Source organism: Cardiocondyla obscurior, linkage group LG28, assembly GCF_019399895.1.
Source record: "Cardiocondyla obscurior isolate alpha-2009 linkage group LG28, Cobs3.1, whole genome shotgun sequence".
Lineage (NCBI taxonomy): Eukaryota > Metazoa > Arthropoda > Insecta > Hymenoptera > Formicidae > Cardiocondyla > Cardiocondyla obscurior.
The window spans coordinates 753,397-770,542 of NC_091891.1; the positions used below are offsets into that span (position 1 = coordinate 753,397).

At 32.6% G+C, this 17,146-nt stretch overlaps 2 protein-coding genes across 3 annotated transcripts; one reads left to right on the forward strand and one right to left on the reverse strand.

Moving 5' to 3' along the window:
• Positions 1–670: 670 nt before the first annotated feature.
• On the forward strand, positions 671–7,330 carry Hecw (Hecw ubiquitin protein ligase). The gene is made up of 10 exons (XM_070673233.1): positions 671–944; positions 1,210–1,551; positions 1,677–2,620; positions 2,766–3,056; positions 3,131–3,329; positions 3,484–4,010; positions 4,084–4,421; positions 4,539–4,739; positions 4,827–5,786; positions 5,921–7,330. Exons 2-10 carry the CDS (start codon positions 1,248–1,250, stop codon positions 6,030–6,032), a joined length of 3,876 nt encoding a protein of 1,291 aa, XP_070529334.1. The 5' UTR covers positions 671–944; positions 1,210–1,247; the 3' UTR covers positions 6,033–7,330.
• A 721-nt stretch (positions 7,331–8,051) lies between these two features.
• LOC139112290 (cilia- and flagella-associated protein 44) lies at positions 8,052–16,916 on the reverse strand. Of its 2 annotated transcripts, XM_070673231.1 has the most exons (25): positions 16,124–16,916; positions 15,747–15,909; positions 15,436–15,575; positions 15,026–15,320; positions 14,748–14,892; positions 14,451–14,644; positions 14,108–14,347; positions 13,751–13,932; positions 13,540–13,678; positions 13,202–13,475; positions 12,852–13,086; positions 12,497–12,767; positions 12,225–12,391; positions 11,917–12,135; positions 11,729–11,848; positions 11,427–11,643; positions 11,159–11,347; positions 10,860–11,057; positions 10,127–10,651; positions 9,870–10,044; positions 9,500–9,789; positions 9,221–9,417; positions 8,928–9,145; positions 8,726–8,868; positions 8,052–8,661 (listed from the first exon to the last, which is right to left on the reverse strand). In XM_070673231.1, exons 1-25 carry the CDS (start codon positions 16,294–16,296, stop codon positions 8,464–8,466), a joined length of 5,307 nt encoding a protein of 1,768 aa, XP_070529332.1. In that variant the 5' UTR covers positions 16,297–16,916; the 3' UTR covers positions 8,052–8,463. The 2 variants fall into 2 exon arrangements, with proteins under 2 accessions (XP_070529332.1, XP_070529333.1); XM_070673232.1 differs by lacking the exon at positions 8,726–8,868 and having other exon boundaries at positions 8,500–8,661.
• Between the last annotated feature and the right edge of the window lie 230 nt (positions 16,917–17,146).

The window sequence follows — 17,146 nt, forward strand, 5'->3', positions numbered from 1 at the left end:
AAGTTAGCGAGCGAAAGTAAGAGAAAATTCAAAATCTAGCTAGTTTGCAATTAAAATTGGACATCGGTTAGCAATTTTTATATTGTATATTAAATAAAATTAATAATTTAATAAGGTAATGAGGCAATTAATTTTAAATAAATCGTAATTTATTCTGTCGTAAATAAAATTTATTTTTAAGCGACAATAATAGACAAAAAACGCAGCTTAATGCGTGTTTAATACGGGACAATATAAAAGGAATTTTTATAAAAAAAAAAAAACAATTTATTAAATAAATATATATCTCACGAAGCAGATCGCATCTAAAATCTCGTCGCAGCCGTTGACGCAAACGAGTATCTCCTGATGTCACACGCATGAGCAGGTGTTCTTTTATTTTTGCCCATATATAGCCATGGGCTAATATCCATATCCAATGAGAGCTCTGCTTTCTTGTAGAAAGAGAAGTTTTATTGCACAATTTTAATAGCGCAGTTATCCAATGAGAGAGATTATTTACAAAAGCATCAGAAGAATTAATGTTTCTATTGGATGTTGGATGCGTTCCGCAACTCGTCGAGAATAAAACGAATAACGCGCGTGGCCCCTAATTCGGATCGTAGCCGTCGTGTGTCGTCACGTGGGGAACCGCAGGCAAAATCACTAGACTTCGTATAGTCTGCTACGTCCGCTGTCAAAGTTGTCCGTTGACGCGTGTACGTGGGTTAATTGATGAGAGTAAAGTCACGCATAAATAAAGCAGGCACTACGTGGAAAAGGAAGAGGGACGGCCGCCCGGAGCACTTGGTCACGTAACGTGTCAAGCATGCGGTATCATCGTGGCGAGCGGGCGGCCTTCACGTAGCGTCTCTCTATCTTGCGGAGCAAAATGCATCGAGAGCGGCGCCGTTAAGTTTCCACGACGAAATTCAACGTCGAGAATATTTCTGCTAGCGTTCCAGGTACCGTCCCTATCTCCCTCGCATCCGGTAATTCTCGGCGATCAATTTACATCGCCAATCTGTCGCTCGATACGACGAGCTTTAACCTACGTTTTCTACGTTATATTATTACTCAACTTGATCGGTCACATCATCTCCCTGCCCGTTCCACTATGTTATTTCGTTTTATTTTATTATGAAAATCGCAATTAAAGTGCGGAGCACAATTTTCACAGTGTTTTTCAGTTCAAAATTTATTGGGCTTAATTTATTTTTCTGTTTGCAGAATTTCATGAAGTGCTTGAAAACGAATATGTTTTGAAGATGCCATCAGAGACGAATGCCATGGGCAGTGTGTCCAAGGAGGAAGAGGAGGACACAGAACAATCAAAGGAACAGTCTGTTGCATTAATGACTTTAAATTCTGCAACTCAGGACTCAAGTGTATCTTCAAAGCATATAGATACTCATCTGGCAAATGCCAATGGTGATAAAATATCTTCATCAGATGTCAGAACCAAGTTTTTCAATTTGTCTGAAGACACAGTGATGACAACAAGTGATAGCTCTGAAACTACAAATGATTTAGATGAAACAGAAATTTTAAGTCCCCAAGAAAAAACTATAGGTAATCTCACTATTTAATTTATAAGTATACCTTTAACTTTAATTTTTACTAGTTATAAAAAATATTGCAAAATTGTGATTTATTGGATTTAAAATATGTTAAAATAATATTTAAAAAAATTTTAGATACATTAGTACTGGTTCACCAAACTGAAGAAAATGATGATAATAATGCAGATACTGTCTGTAATGATACTGTACAAAATTCGAGCAAAAAATCAACTTTTCTTCATAAAAATCTGTCCAGAAAAAAATGTATATTAACAGATGGTATATCTGAAATTCATAATACTTCAGAATTGGCAACCTGCTCTAACAATATTCCAGATAAAAAGGCTTATGAGCCTGAAAGGGGTCACAATGTTATTTTAGATGAATACAATCATGAATCAACTGCAGGGAATCTGTGTAATAATAATATTGATGTCACAGATGAGCACAAATTGAGCAGAGAAATAATACACCCTGACAACCAATCTTTAAAAAACAATGATTCCGCTACAAACCATAGTCTTGTCAATGCATTATTAAAAACATCTAGCAACGACGATAAAGATTCCAACATAGATTGTGATAGTAATTTATTAACAGATGGATTAACAGCATTGTCTTTAGATACGTCTAAAGAGTCGAGTTCACAAAGTGCAACTTTAGTCAATTATAGTAATGCGACTAATGACGCGAAAGAACCTTTAAATTTAGACAATAATAATAAGAGTTTACTTGGAAACGTGACTGACGGAAATGAATTACCCAGCTCGTCCAAACATCTTTATAAAGAAATGTCAATGCCACAAGATGCAGGATGTTCTTTGTCCTATAATGATTCTGCGAGTACAAGCAAACCATTTAAACTGCCAATTTTAGAGAAGATGCCTAAAACTGCCAGTGTTCAACAATCTCAAGTCGAAGAAAATGCAGCAGCATTTTTAGACTCGGCATTTACGAGACAAAATCAATTGGAAGGAGTTCGTTGCCTAGATTTAGAGCCTCGATCGTCAAATAGCAGCGAGGAAAGTAATTCAGATATAGAGTCGCATCCGAGCACAAGTAATAATGATATTAAAAAAGTAAGCGAATAAAAATATTCTATAATTACCTATACCTATATCTTTAAACAAAATTTTTTTGTTTCTTTTTATTTGTATATTTTTTAATTTTTTCTTTTCTTTTGTTTTACAGTAAATTTACATAAATGAGATTGTTTTATTTTAGAGACAGTGCAGACCAAATGGAATTGTATCAAAAGAAGGAGCGGAATATTATCAGCTATGGCGTAGTACGGCAGGTGGTCATTCCTCTCCCGAGTCTTTATATGAAACTCTGTATCCAATGCCACCACCACTTCCACCAAGAGCAGCACATCGTCCGTTACACAGAAGTAACGCTTTGCCAAGCGGCGCACCGGAATTACCTAAACGGCATCAAAGGCCTCCTACGATAGTACACCCTGAAGATTGTTTCGGATTTGAAATTGTAGATGTTGACGAAGCTTCAAATCTTAAGGTTGAAAAAATTAAATTGTTACTAGTAAATATAACGTTGCACTTAAATTATATGTATTATTTATAAAATTTTAGTTAAGAACAGCAGTTACAAAAAGTATCGCTTTATTAAGTTCACCAAGATCTCACAGGCAACGAGAAAGACCGGAATCAACAATGGCAAATCAGCTGGAATGTCCACCTACTCCTACACATCGACCGAAACCTTTGTGTCCATTGCCTGTATGCCAAACATCGAATGTACCTTTATCTTCGGAAGAACCTTTACCTCCATGTAAGTAAATATAATATTAAGAGGTACGGTAGTGTCTCGCGGCAAATTTACATGCGGCGAGACCGACAGCGATTTATTACACGCTTATAATTTTCTCCATATTTTCCATCTTTTTTTTTTAATATTAATTAATTAATCGTCATATATATTTCAGCATGGGAAGCGAGAATAGATAGCCATGGCCGAGTATTTTACATAGATCACATAAATCGAACTACAACGTGGCAAAGACCGAACTTGACGACACGTAATATCGGCTGCGACCTACGAAGACAACAATTAGACAGGCGTTATCAAAGTGTACGGCGAACTATTTCACGTCCTGACAGCATAGATCGCGAAGCTAATAGCTCAAATGGCAATTCTTTTGATAATACCGAGCGACAGAATGATCGTACTGACAGAGGTGAATCTGAGCCATTCGATATTACCGCGATTCCGCCGGTACTATTCCTAACACGGCCCGACTTTTTCACTGTGCTACACACTAATGCAGATGCTATGGAGGTGTATAATCGTAATTCAAGTTTAAAACACATGATTAATAGAGTTAGAAGAGATCCAATAGTTTTTCCGAGATATGAACATAATAGGGATTTAGTTGCCTTAATTAATGTCTTTGCCGATTCGAGCAAGGAACTTCCAAGAGGGTATGAGTCGAAACTCGATAGAACAGGCAAAGTAAGTTTAAATAAAATTTGATATAAAAAAGAAAAAAGGCGTCATGATATTAATCATTAAGTTGTGATTTCAGAGGTTTTTCATATGTCACGCTAGAAAAGCTACGTCTTTTATCGATCCACGATTACCTACAGAAGCCGCTCATATACGAACGTTATTAGATGAAGCTCCTGTTCCACCGCCCAGGCCGCAGCAAGCATCTGTAACTGCGACTCCCGACATACCTGTGGCCTACAATGACAAAGTAGTTGCATTTTTACGACAGCCTAACATAATGGATATTCTAAAGGAAAGGCATTCTGCGTTAGGGCAAAATATCGCACTTCGAGAGAAAGTTAATACTATTAGAGTTGAAGGAACTATAGCGTTACAAAGATGGGGCCATGATGTTCCTTTGGCATTATTGCTAAGGTAAAAAAAAAACAAGAAAAAATCTTTTTATTGATGTTACATACATATATATATACGTATTTATTTATTTATTAATTAATTAATTTATTATTAATATTATTACGTTATTATTTACAGTTTATTCGAACAAGAAATAATGTCTTATGTACCTGGTAGTATGGGTAGATCTCCGCTTGGAAGTCCGCATGCATCACCTGGATTAACGAGAGCTTCCGCCAGAGCTCCCGCGCCGTACAGAAGAGATTTTGAAGCTAAGCTTCGAACATTTTACCGAAAACTAGAAAGCAAAGGTTACGGGCAAGGGCCGGGTAAATTAAAGTACGTTTTTTTTATGCATTCGTATGTACGTGTATGTCAAGTAAAATATACATAAAAAAAATTTATTAAAAAAATTTTTATACGTAGGTTACACATCCGAAGAGAACATTTACTCGAAGACGCTTTTACCCGTATAATGGCAGCATCAAAAAAAGATTTGCAGAAAGGTAAACTAGTGGTGATCTTTGATCACGAAGAAGGACTGGATTACGGTGGGCCATCACGAGAATTTTTCTTTCACTTATCACGCGAACTGTTCAATCCTTATTACGGATTGTTCGAATATTCAGCTAATGACACTTACACAGTACAAATCTCGCCGATGTCGGCTTTCGTGGACAATTATCATGATTGGTTCAGATTTTCGGGCAGAGTTCTAGGTTTGGCGTTGGTTCATCAGTACCTACTAGACGCATTCTTCACGAGACCATTTTACAAGGCTCTTTTAAGGATCCCGGCGAGCTTAAGCGATCTCGAAAGTTTAGATCAGGAATTTCATCAGAGTTTAATGTGGATCAAAGAGAAAGACATCAGTATCGAACCATTAGAATTAACTTTTTCAGTGACAGAAGAACTCTTGGGACGAGTCGCCGAGCGCGAGTTAAAACCAGGTGGAAGAAATATTGCAGTTACTGAAAAAAATAAGAAGGAGTATCTTGAGAGAGTGGTGCGTTGGCGTCTTGAACGCGGCGTCGCGGAACAAACGGAATCGTTGGTTCGTGGATTTTACGAGGTGGTAGATCCGCGTTTAGTGTCGGTTTTCGATGCTCGTGAGTTGGAGCTAGTTATTGCGGGCGCAGCAGAAATCGATCTAAACGACTGGCGAACGCATACCGAATATAGAAGTGGTTATCACGACGCCCATCCAGTAGTCGAGTGGTTTTGGAGCAGCATAAGCCGATTTACTAATGAGCAGCGTCTGAGGTTACTGCAATTCGTTACTGGCACCTCGAGTATTCCGTACGAAGGATTTGCGGCTTTACGCGGATCCACAGGACCAAGAAAATTCTGCATCGAAAAGTGGGGAAGACCGAACAGTTTGCCAAGGTATTTAATCTTTATTTCTTTTTTTAATTCGCCAAAAATAACTGCATTAAGCATATAGGAGGATAATTTTCGTTCTTCTCTTTCGTATATGCTAAATTCGCAGTATCTCTATCCTATCATAATTGTTATTTCAGGGCGCACACGTGTTTTAATCGCTTAGATCTTCCACCTTACCCTACGCCCGAGATTTTATATGAAAAACTGCTGCTGGCCGTAGAAGAAACAAACACATTTGGTATAGAATAAATATGTAATTATTAAAAATTTGTACAATCGATAAAATTCTAACAGTCAAATTGCATTTTCTGGTAAGGAAAATAAGACAAAATTTTGTATAGGCCTAAGAGCGTTACGTGATTCATTACTAATTCGATTTATTCAAATTGATAATGCAATGTAAATTAATCTGCAGCTTTACAATCTTTCAGAGTTTTTAATCCGACAATGCGTTTAATTTATTGCGTGAAATAACGTGACTATTGAATATTCTCTCTTTAAACTTTTACGAATGTACGTGATTCGATCAATTGTAGATCACACCTCTTGACGCAAATGTTACGTATGCACTCGGATCTCGTGAACCCTACAATTTTTTTATTTCAATTTTTCTGAAATTAGCGGGGCTAACTTTTTAACTTTTTCAGATCTTTCTTTTGCATTTTTATCTCTTTCTAAAATAGAATTATTAGCCGAATTTATGACTGTCTAAATATAATAAATCGGTTAAAATATTAATAATGGTAGATACATTTGAGGGATTATTACTTTTCCAGTGTAAGCTTTTAAAAAAAATTTTTTAATTTAGATTTACGAAAGAAAAATATGCGCTGTCGCTATTAATTGCTACTACCATCGAAATATTATTATCCTGTTATTACTATTAATACTGATACATAATATTGCTAATATTACTATAAACTTTAATTAAAATCAAACCTTATATCTATATGAATTAAAAAAATAATATTACATTGAGGTCACAGCTCCGCTAATCAGTACTTTAGTATGCATTTACATTTTCACATGCATAATTCAACGTCTTTACGTTGAAGTATACTGAGATCCAAGTGTACTGTTGTTAAAACATTTAATTGTATCCGTCACTAGTGTTTCTAGTCCATGAATTGGAATTTCACATCCAGCTGCCTTTTAATGTATCTTAACATTCCGAAGATTCTTGTTAGTTATATTTAAAGAGTTTATAGAACAATATTGTTAACGCAGGAGGCAAATATCACGTTTCTTCAAGCTAGGGATTTCAAAAAGTTTGCTAATACACTTTTATGTTGCATCTATTTTTTATTTTTTAGTCATAACGATATAATGTATAAATACTTTTGAAAAACTTTGCACATAGTATAAAAAGCATTAAGAAATAATTCATACACGAGAAATATAGACTTATTACAATACCTTTTTATTAAATAAGTATGTTATTATTTATTATTAAATTGCTATGTATAACAAACAAAACTTATGTATTTGTACAGCTATCGTATAATTGTTATATATAAGCGATAAATAAAATGCAACGAACATAAAAAGTGTTGTGTTAAATGATCAAATCTATTCAATAAGTCTATTTAAATTAATTATTTTATGCACAAATTATTTTAGAATTAAATATGAAATTATGGAAGCAAAATAATTAAACTTTGCTTTAATTATTTTGCTTTCAACACTTTATTAACTGTTAAGAATATATTTAATAAACTACAGTTTACCTTGTGAATAATAGGTAGTAATATGATAAATTTATCGATGTTAGAAATTTAATTCTTCTACTTACAATAAGATCAAGGTGTTCCTATAAATATAATCCTTATATAAAAAAAACGAGTAAGACGTCTAAATTAGCTAAATTTTGATTTTATTGTTACTGCTTAAAATCAACGCTGATTGGTTCTTTCATTTGGGGCGATAAAAAACCCTAGCGCGCCGACCAATCACAGCGCTTCATCAATCGCACTTCATCCATACGTGATTCGTGTTCTTACTGCGTACGAGCAGACATGCGGCCATGTGGTTCGAGTTCGAAACGAAAATGTCGAGGCATCCGTGCGTCGTAGCCCATTTCTCGTGTCGAATTCGCGGTTTTGAGACGGTCGGGAGTGTCGTGGACTATCTCGCGAGTGTCCAGTGCGCGGAAGGATGACTCGACACGTCCCATCTGAGAGGAGGAGCAGGCTCAGGACGAGCATCCTACATCGGCGGAGCAACTTATAGGTAAGCATAATTTTTTAAATAAAATCTTTATTAAATAAAAACTTTTATCTTTTTTTTTATTAATTTCATTAATTAATTTACACGTCTACATTAATATTTTTTTTTATGTTACAGTAACTAGCAAAATTCAACAACTCCGCTGAAGCTCGTGCAGATTGGTAAGTCGCAAAATTTTATTTTCGTAGTTTATAATATGGGTCTCTTGAACCAGCAACCCGTCGTCGATCATAGGTTACTCAATTGTAATTACCAAATAGAAATTATAATTAATCAATGTCCCCAATTATAATGACGCGCATGAATTAGAATCTTTCAAAAAAATAGCGCACGCGAGGCGTGCACATGGTTTATTTTAGTATTTAATAATTTAATATATTTATTATACATATACTTATTTTATTTTAAATTTAAAATATTGGAATCTTTTTTTTTTTCATAATTCAATACTAATTCATAAAATAACTTTTCTATCTTTCTCATCGGAAGATATTACTTCTTTAAATTGGACAGGATGTTGTAACTTTGTTTTTAATTTCAAATTCTTAATGTCATTCTGAAACAAACATTTTTGCTGCACTTGATTCTCAAGGATATTCTCCAACTTTATTATATCACTTTTGTATTTCTCTTCCAATTGCAATATTTCCTCCTGAAACATAGATAATATTAGCAAACGTGATATTAAATAATAAGAAATAATAAGCATGAATTACATCTGACATAATACGTCGCTGGGATAATTTCTCAAGTTTTGATCTCTCTTCCACTAAAAGCGTCAAAAAGTTCAACTTTTGGGTATGTTCTTTGATCAGTTTGTTAAATATAATTAATTCTTCCGCGTAATTTTCTTTAACGTCTGTAATAAAAGTATGTGAAATATAAATCTACAAATATATAATATTATAACACACTTACGTTTAATCCGTTTAGTGAAATACATTGTTATTTCATTTAAATTCGCTTTAATATCATATACTATTCGACGAAGTATCGTCTCGTATAATTCATTCAAGGATACATTTTGCCCAAATTTATTCATTATCTTTTGTTTAATCGCATTTTTTAAATTTTTATTGTTGACACGCATTTTATTGCAATCAAGTTTAATTCTCTGGAGATGCATTTGTGCTTGTCTGTAATAGAATCTCGTTTTAAAATTTAAAATTATTTTATATCGATTCTTTAGCGATTTGCCATGTAATTCTTACTTGTGTTTATCACGCAAGTCAAGTGTTTCCTCATGCAACTCTTGTATTCTCTCGTACAATTTAGATAATTTTTTCTTGTCAAATACCACGCAATCGCGCACCTTGCATGGAATCTGGGACTCCTCAAAATACTGCAGTTGATGCAATTTCATTAGTACTGTAACGTCCACGTTGTTTAATTTTTCTTGCTTCTTGAGCTATTAAACATAATATGATTGAACAAATTATACTTTAAAGCGAATAATTTCATTAATGTATTAACGCATTAATATGTGCTACCATAAACATTTTTAAATCGTCCTCGTCTTTTTTCAAATTACTCTCTATTATTTTTAGCTTTTTTATATGACTTTGAATTTCCTTATGAAGGGTTTCCATAACTTGTTGTGCATTTTTAATATCATGTTCACACGCATATCGATTTTCTCTCATCGAGAATGCTAAATCATACAACGCTTTATCACATTCTGGTGGACATACATTTTCATCGAGATAAATTAATTTAGATTCTTCATTATCGACACTATCTGTTTCATCTGTATCCGTTTCAGTCGTTGTCGTAGTGGTCTCTGAAACAATGAATACGAATCAGAATTTTTTTTTCAAATCTAAACAGTTAAAATTGAATCTTGCGAAATGCTTTTAATACCATCTTCATCTTCTTTTACTTCTTTGTACTTTTTTTTAAAAATTCTACATAAAAAGTTGCGGAACTTGTTGTCGTTCACTTTATGCATGTACTCGGAAATAATATCTTTAATTTTATTACGTAATTTTGTTATTTCCTTGGTTTTGATGTCAGCTTTATCAGTTGCCGTCTGTACCTACAAGTATTATAATATGTGCATTTAGTGTAATGTATTAAATAAAAACAAGAAAGCATGTATGTATAATATATTAACTAACTTTATGCCTGATCGCTGAAGCTTCTTCTGATCTACGATTAACTTGGTCTTGCAATACGTTCTCCATTGTCTCATACTCTTTCAAGATAATATATTCTTGACGAAGAGTCAATAAAAATAAATTTAGATTGACATTCTCGGCAACAATATCTAATCTATCGCGTTCCAGTTTGTCTAACTTCCTGTCTAAATTTTCGCAGCTAGTTTGTACTTGTCGCAGTATACAATCTTGTTCGTATATTTTGCGTGACATACGAGAACGCTTCATTTCTCGTTCCCACGGACTCTCGGTATCATCGCTTAAATAAAGTAACTTCATATTGTCTTGAACAGCAGGCTGGACTATTATTTTCTTTTCTGTAATAGAAAATGATGGTTTGCTAGACATTTGTGCGTTTTCTAGAAGTTTGTCATCCAAAAGTAACACCTCGTATTCTTCATCCATACAATTATCTATTTCTTTCTCTAATAATAAATCTGTCGTCTGTCTTGTGTGCCCATCCGCCTTCCAAGTATATTCATCGATCTACAAATATAAAAACATTTTCTTTATTCGATATATAAAACTGTTAAAGAAATTTTAATTTTTTTTTTTTTTTACAAATCTTAATATTATAGAGATATATTAAAAGAAAAATTATACTGGCAACTGAACTAAAAGAAACATGAATACACGGCAACATATAAAAATTAATGTTCAAGAATTATTTTAACGATAAATTTATAATACGTACCATTAATTTTCTTTCGGGAAATTCGATATCAATATTTAACGCAGGCACAACTGGCAAAGGTTTTACACTTTTCAATGGTATCTCGGCATGAATCTTTTTAAGAGATTCTATTGAATTTAGAACCCTCGTGTGTAACTGTTCTTTTTCTGATCTCACAGCTTTCAATCTCGTGTTAAAAGCTTCTTGCTGATAATAAAGCTGTAAATATAATCGAAAAACTTTTATAATTAACAAAACTTTTAATATAGAAAATAATAAACTATATGAATACATTAAGTTTAATTTAACAATATACAAACTCTTTTTCGGCAGTTTAATAATTCCTTATGTTTTGATAAGAGAGTATCTCGTTTCTCTGACAGTAGATCGAAAGTCGAAGATGTTTTTAACTTATAATCACCGATAGTTCTTTTTGCTTCCTCTATAGCGGACATATCGTGCGCACGACTTATAGATATATCCGGTTTTTCGTTATATATTAATTTCCACTAGATGACAAATGATTAAATTACAATAGTAATAACAAGAACACTAAATTTTATGTCAATCTCTGAAAATTTTACCGACTTCCTTTTCACGTTGTTCTAATCTTGTCTTTCTTGAAGTATATTTACGTAACATTTGATTTAGCTGAATTCCTAGGCTGCTATCGATATCTTCGTAATTTATACCTTTTAAAAAATCTGGAATCGGTTCTGTTTTTATAATTTCAATTTCTTCTTCTGTTTCCACTTTATCTTTTTCTTGTTTTTCTTCATAATGATGTACTTTCTCATCTATTACACTATCAATTAATAAAATATATTAAAAAAGATATATTTTTGACACATACAAGTCGTTTATATAAAATAATTATTTTTGTAAATTACTTATGTTTATTCGCTTCTTTCTCGGACTCGTGTGTATGTTTTATCGTATCGATATCTGGCAAAGTATCGTCAATGTCTAACACGTGCTGACGCAAAGAATATACTGCACTATCTGGTGTGCTGTGTTAAAAACAAATATTAAATCATTTAAATCATTTATATTTAAATTTTTTTAATAATTTACTTACGATATTTTACAAACGACGAACGGTAAACACGTAATTGGTTTAACAAAATGTTCTAAAAGTTTTTGCAATTGAAGCTGGCTCTTTTCCACTTTAAACGCCAGTTTCTCACGCATCGCAATCATTTCCGCATCTAATTTTTTGTTGAGATCTGCTGTAATTCTAGGATCCAGTTCTAATTCCTCATCAGTTATTTGATGAGGTTTTGGTAATGCATTATTCCTAATATGTTAAAATATTAATTAATATGACTTTTTAGTATTTGAGTTATTAAATAGTTATTAAATAATATATATTTAATATGTTTAAACCTTTGTACGATTTTGCTATATTCCTCGCTTAATTTGAGCAATATCTCCAAAGTTTCATGTTTACTTTGTTTCGATGCAGTTGCAATTCTGTCATATTCAGCTTGCTGAATTTTCTCTTCCAGGCTTGGATAATCAATTTCTTCTATGTCTTCGACATTAGCATATGGCTGTATTGTTACATTAAGCATTTATTGAATTATTATAAGACTAAATCAAAATTATATCAACTTTAAATGTTTTATAAATTATAATTAATAAAAGAGCAAGCGTACCAAGGATAACACCCCCTTAATCTTTTCATATTTAATTTCTTCCAGCGGCGTGTCGTCATTTATTTCGTAAGAAAATAAATTTCCATCGTATCCACACGTAAACAGTATCTTTTGATCATGGCTAAGAAGCATCTTCGGAATATAGCCGTTAGAATTGTCATGCATTGAAAGTATCCAGTAGTCCGACAGATCTGTATAATTTTCGGATTTCCATCTACAAACTCGTATTTCCCCATGCTCCATTCCCAGAAATACGTACTTTTTTTCTTTACTAGCGTTAAACATAACGTTAATGGTAACACAAAATTAATTTTTATCTGATATACGCGTAACAATTAACTGTTTCTGTACTTACTAGAAGAGACAACTTCGTATTTCTACGTTATTCGCATCGTATATTACAGTACTTTTAATAGGTTCGTTCTCGATAATTGTAGTAATTTGTGGAATTGGATATTCGTATATATATCCCGCGTCAAATCCTGCCATTGACAGCCAAATAATATTTTGGCTAACATATTGTGCCATCAGTATCTTGTTTGGTCTTTTTAGTATATGTATTTCTGGTAATGGTTCTTCTTCTTCTATGCCTATTATAATATTTAATTTTATTAAAATTACTCCTATCATTTTAAGTTACGATAAAATTAAAATATTACCTTATCATACCAAAGATATAAAAGAAAATACAAATAATACAATTACCGAAAAATGTCTCTTCATTAATTTCTAATCCGGGACTTTCAGCTATTAATCGCTCTATTTCTTCACGTTTTTTTGCTATCTTTTCTTTCTTTTCTTTTTCTCGCTGCAAATGTATTAATTCTCTTTGAATACCCGATTTTACAGATTGAAATTTAAATCCTTTCGGTTGACAATGAATAAGTTCATACGAAGTGGTAGTATATGATTGAATTGTACTCGGTAATACAATTTCAACGCAATCACCTTGCGAACATCCAATTAATAATGTTGTTTCCTGTAAAGTAAAATTAAAATTAATTTATGAATACGTCCAACATAAATTATAATATATTATTTACACATTGCGGTTTCCACGTAAAACATGTGACTCCTGATGGTACTTTGATGAATCCAATTGGTGTAACAATAGGAAAGGTTTCGGTAATTGTAACGATGAAATTAAATACGATTGAATCATTACCACCAGTCACCAATAATCTAAAATGTTTTTAATGTAGAAATTATTATTACAAATAAAATTAATAATTGTTAAAGATATTTTTTCTATACCTGCACGATGGATTAAAAGACATCGTAGTTATTGCCATTTTGTGTGGTTTTAAAACTTGAATCAATCGTACATAATCTCCTTTTATATTGTCAGCAGCATCGGCTACTGATACCGCTACAGCAATTACACGAATAACACCACTTTCAAAAGCACAAGCGAATGTTGATCCTGTTGATTCAATCTTGTGAATATAAAAAGAAATACATATTATAATTTTATATACAGTTATTTAAATTGGAATAATGTAATAAAAATAAGCGATATAAAAATATTAGATTGTTTTATGTTAATTGTTCATACATATGTTGCAATTATATATTGGAAAATATTTAATTTAAAAAAAAACATAAATTTACCTGACATGGAAACCAGACTATTTGACAGCCACTGTCATTAAATTTATGTACTAAAATTAATTTTTTTTTCAAGTAATTATAAATATGCAACTGTCCAGCTTTACTAAGAGTAGCTACAAAAGGGCCCCATGTTGCATTATCCATATCAGCTACAGCTCCTGCATGGCATGTAAATATTTTTCGTGGTAATTCTGCTTTCGAGGTATGTAAATCTATTTGCCAAATTCCACCATTTCCATCCTAGAAAAAAAGAAAAAAAATTAACATTTTAAGATCGTAAATATTTCACTAATTCTTATTTTTATTTTTAATATATTAAATTTGTGTATTAAAAAATACTTACTTGAGCATACCAAAATGTATTTTTTGGATTATCTGGTTCTTGTCTACGTATACACATTAGCATTGAATCACTTCCATCATTGTCACTGATATGATACTCATAAATAGGTTGCATTTCCAAGAAATGTTTTTCATCGTGCGAATATGCTTGATCTATAGTCTCGTAAAACCAAACTCGAATCCATCCATCCATACCTACAATTTATTTCATAAAAATTTATTATTAAAATTTTCACATATATTATAAAAAATATGTTCTCAGTATACATATAGGACGATAACAGAAAAAAGTTTTTACCAACTGATATAAGCTCTCCATTTATATATTCAAATTGTGTGATTGCTTTAGCATGGCAAGGTTGTCGATTTTTTTTACATATTTCAAGAGTAATTAACCCTTCCTCCCACAGTAAAATATTTCCCCAATTACAACCTGATACAATCTAAAACAATATAAATTAATTTTAAATTAAATAATTTTTTAACTAGATTAGGAAATTTTATATCGCCTACCAACGCCAAAATTTTGAGATTCTTTTTTACTTACTGTAAATTTGAGCATTTTTTACAACTTACCTTTCCATCCGGCATGATATACACGCCAAGAATGTCAGAAATTTCTATCTGACCAAATTTACCAATTTCACTTTTTAATTTAAGCCCAGTGAATGTTTTGGAGATTTTCCAAAATTTTATGTGTCCATAACCACTTGTCGTTAAGTATCCCGGTAATAATGAAGACATTGTTATATTGTAAACATCCCGATTATAAGATTCACATTTCAATGCTATTACGGATATCTGCCAATTCCAAAGCGTAAGTGTGTAATCCGGAGCTCCTCCTTGCGATGCCAGCAATAAACCATCCGCGCTGCAGAAATATATAAAACTTAAAGTATTTAAAGTGTATATTATAATATTGTTACGCTCGCGTAACAATATGATGAAAAAGCAACCTTTTATTTTAATTACTATTTATGAGATACCTGTATGCTAAATAAGAATAAGATTTCATTGTGCCATGATTTAAGATTGTCACGATATCCATTGAAGGCCATTTATAAATTATTATTGGAGGTTTAACACCGTTTTCTCCAACAGCAATATGATCAAACGTCGGATTTTTCTAGAGAAACAAAAAATTTCGTAAGAAGTCATATTGCACATTTTTTTTGCATCAAAATATTTTTTTTTTTTTAATGTATTAAAGTTTAATTAAAAAATTATACTTTATCTTACAATTTCTTAAAAAAAAAAAATTTTTATGCGACTTGTAATAAATAAAAGTGACGAATACCGTAACGTGACCAATTCCACCCCCTGTAAATCCTCTTCTAAACCACAACTGGTTTGTTTCGGTATTCAAGAAATGTAGAATATTGCCAGAAGCAAAAATAACGACATTCGGTTCTACTACACAAAGATTAAAATATCTCTGGCAATCATATGAAAAAGAATGACTAATATTATTTATATATAAGGAATATATACGTATTTTTAATCACAAAACTCTAATTAAACAAAAATTGTACAACAGAAAAAAAATTAATAAGAAGAAAAATTTGGTAAAGATCGAATAAGAGAAAGAATTAAATTATATATAATACGTATATTTATATATAACATATACTTTAAGAAATTAATTCAGCGTTTCTTTATAACAAAAAAGGATACTGAAATTTTAAAATGCCGACAGGCACAGTTCCGTTCGATACACGTCTAGCTCCTGATATATATGCATTCGAATCGTAGATCTTTTCCTGTACTCCATTATCGTCTCCTTTCATCTCATGTTCTTCTTCATTCCTAAACTTGGCTTCGTGTTTGCGCGACTCGTCTTCCAGCATTTTGTTTCATCAGCGAATATTCAGCTCATTTATATTAACATCCTGCAAAAATACGACTGTGTAGAAATAAAATGTAGAAATAAAATTATGTACACTGAAAGACAGATATCGCGTTTGCTGCAGCGACGGTGATTAGCATATGACATTATCGTAATGTGCGTTGATTCTCACACGATGTCATATGCTAACCACCGTCGCTGCGGCAAATGTCACATCTGCTTCTCAATGTATGTACTACATATACATAGCGTCAAAGAGAACAGTTTCCATAGATACGTAACGTCTATTTACTCGATATTGCGCGCGCTATGCGCGCGCTTTTGCTAAATTATAAAAAAAAAAAAAAAGCGACATGGCTTCAAGCATGGCATCTGCTAGCGTCCCATAACGATCCTTGCTCTTTTCCGGCTCGTGTTAAGTTACGGTTAGTTTCGTTACCGTTTAAAATAGCTGCTCCGTAGAATTAATATGTAGACAATTATCATTTTTTTAATCGACGGTTTTCTAGATCGATAAAGCATGGGTGATGAGGATGAAACGTGTAAATTGTGGCGCATTAGAAAAACTGTAATGCAGTTATGCCAAGGCAGAGGTTACTTATCGCCATTTACACCAACGTCGATTAACTTCAATCTTAGTTTAACTCTCTCGTTGTCTTTCTCTAAGAAAAACATAAGAAAGAGACCGAAAAAGAGTTAAACTGAGATTACAGTTAACTGATCTTGGTGAAATTGGCCCTTAGTCACACAGGATGAGCTGGATCAAACGCTAGAATTATTTAAGAGACAATTTGGAGACAAGCCCAGCGAAAAAAGACCGGCCAGAAGTGATCTTATTGTTCTTGTCGCAC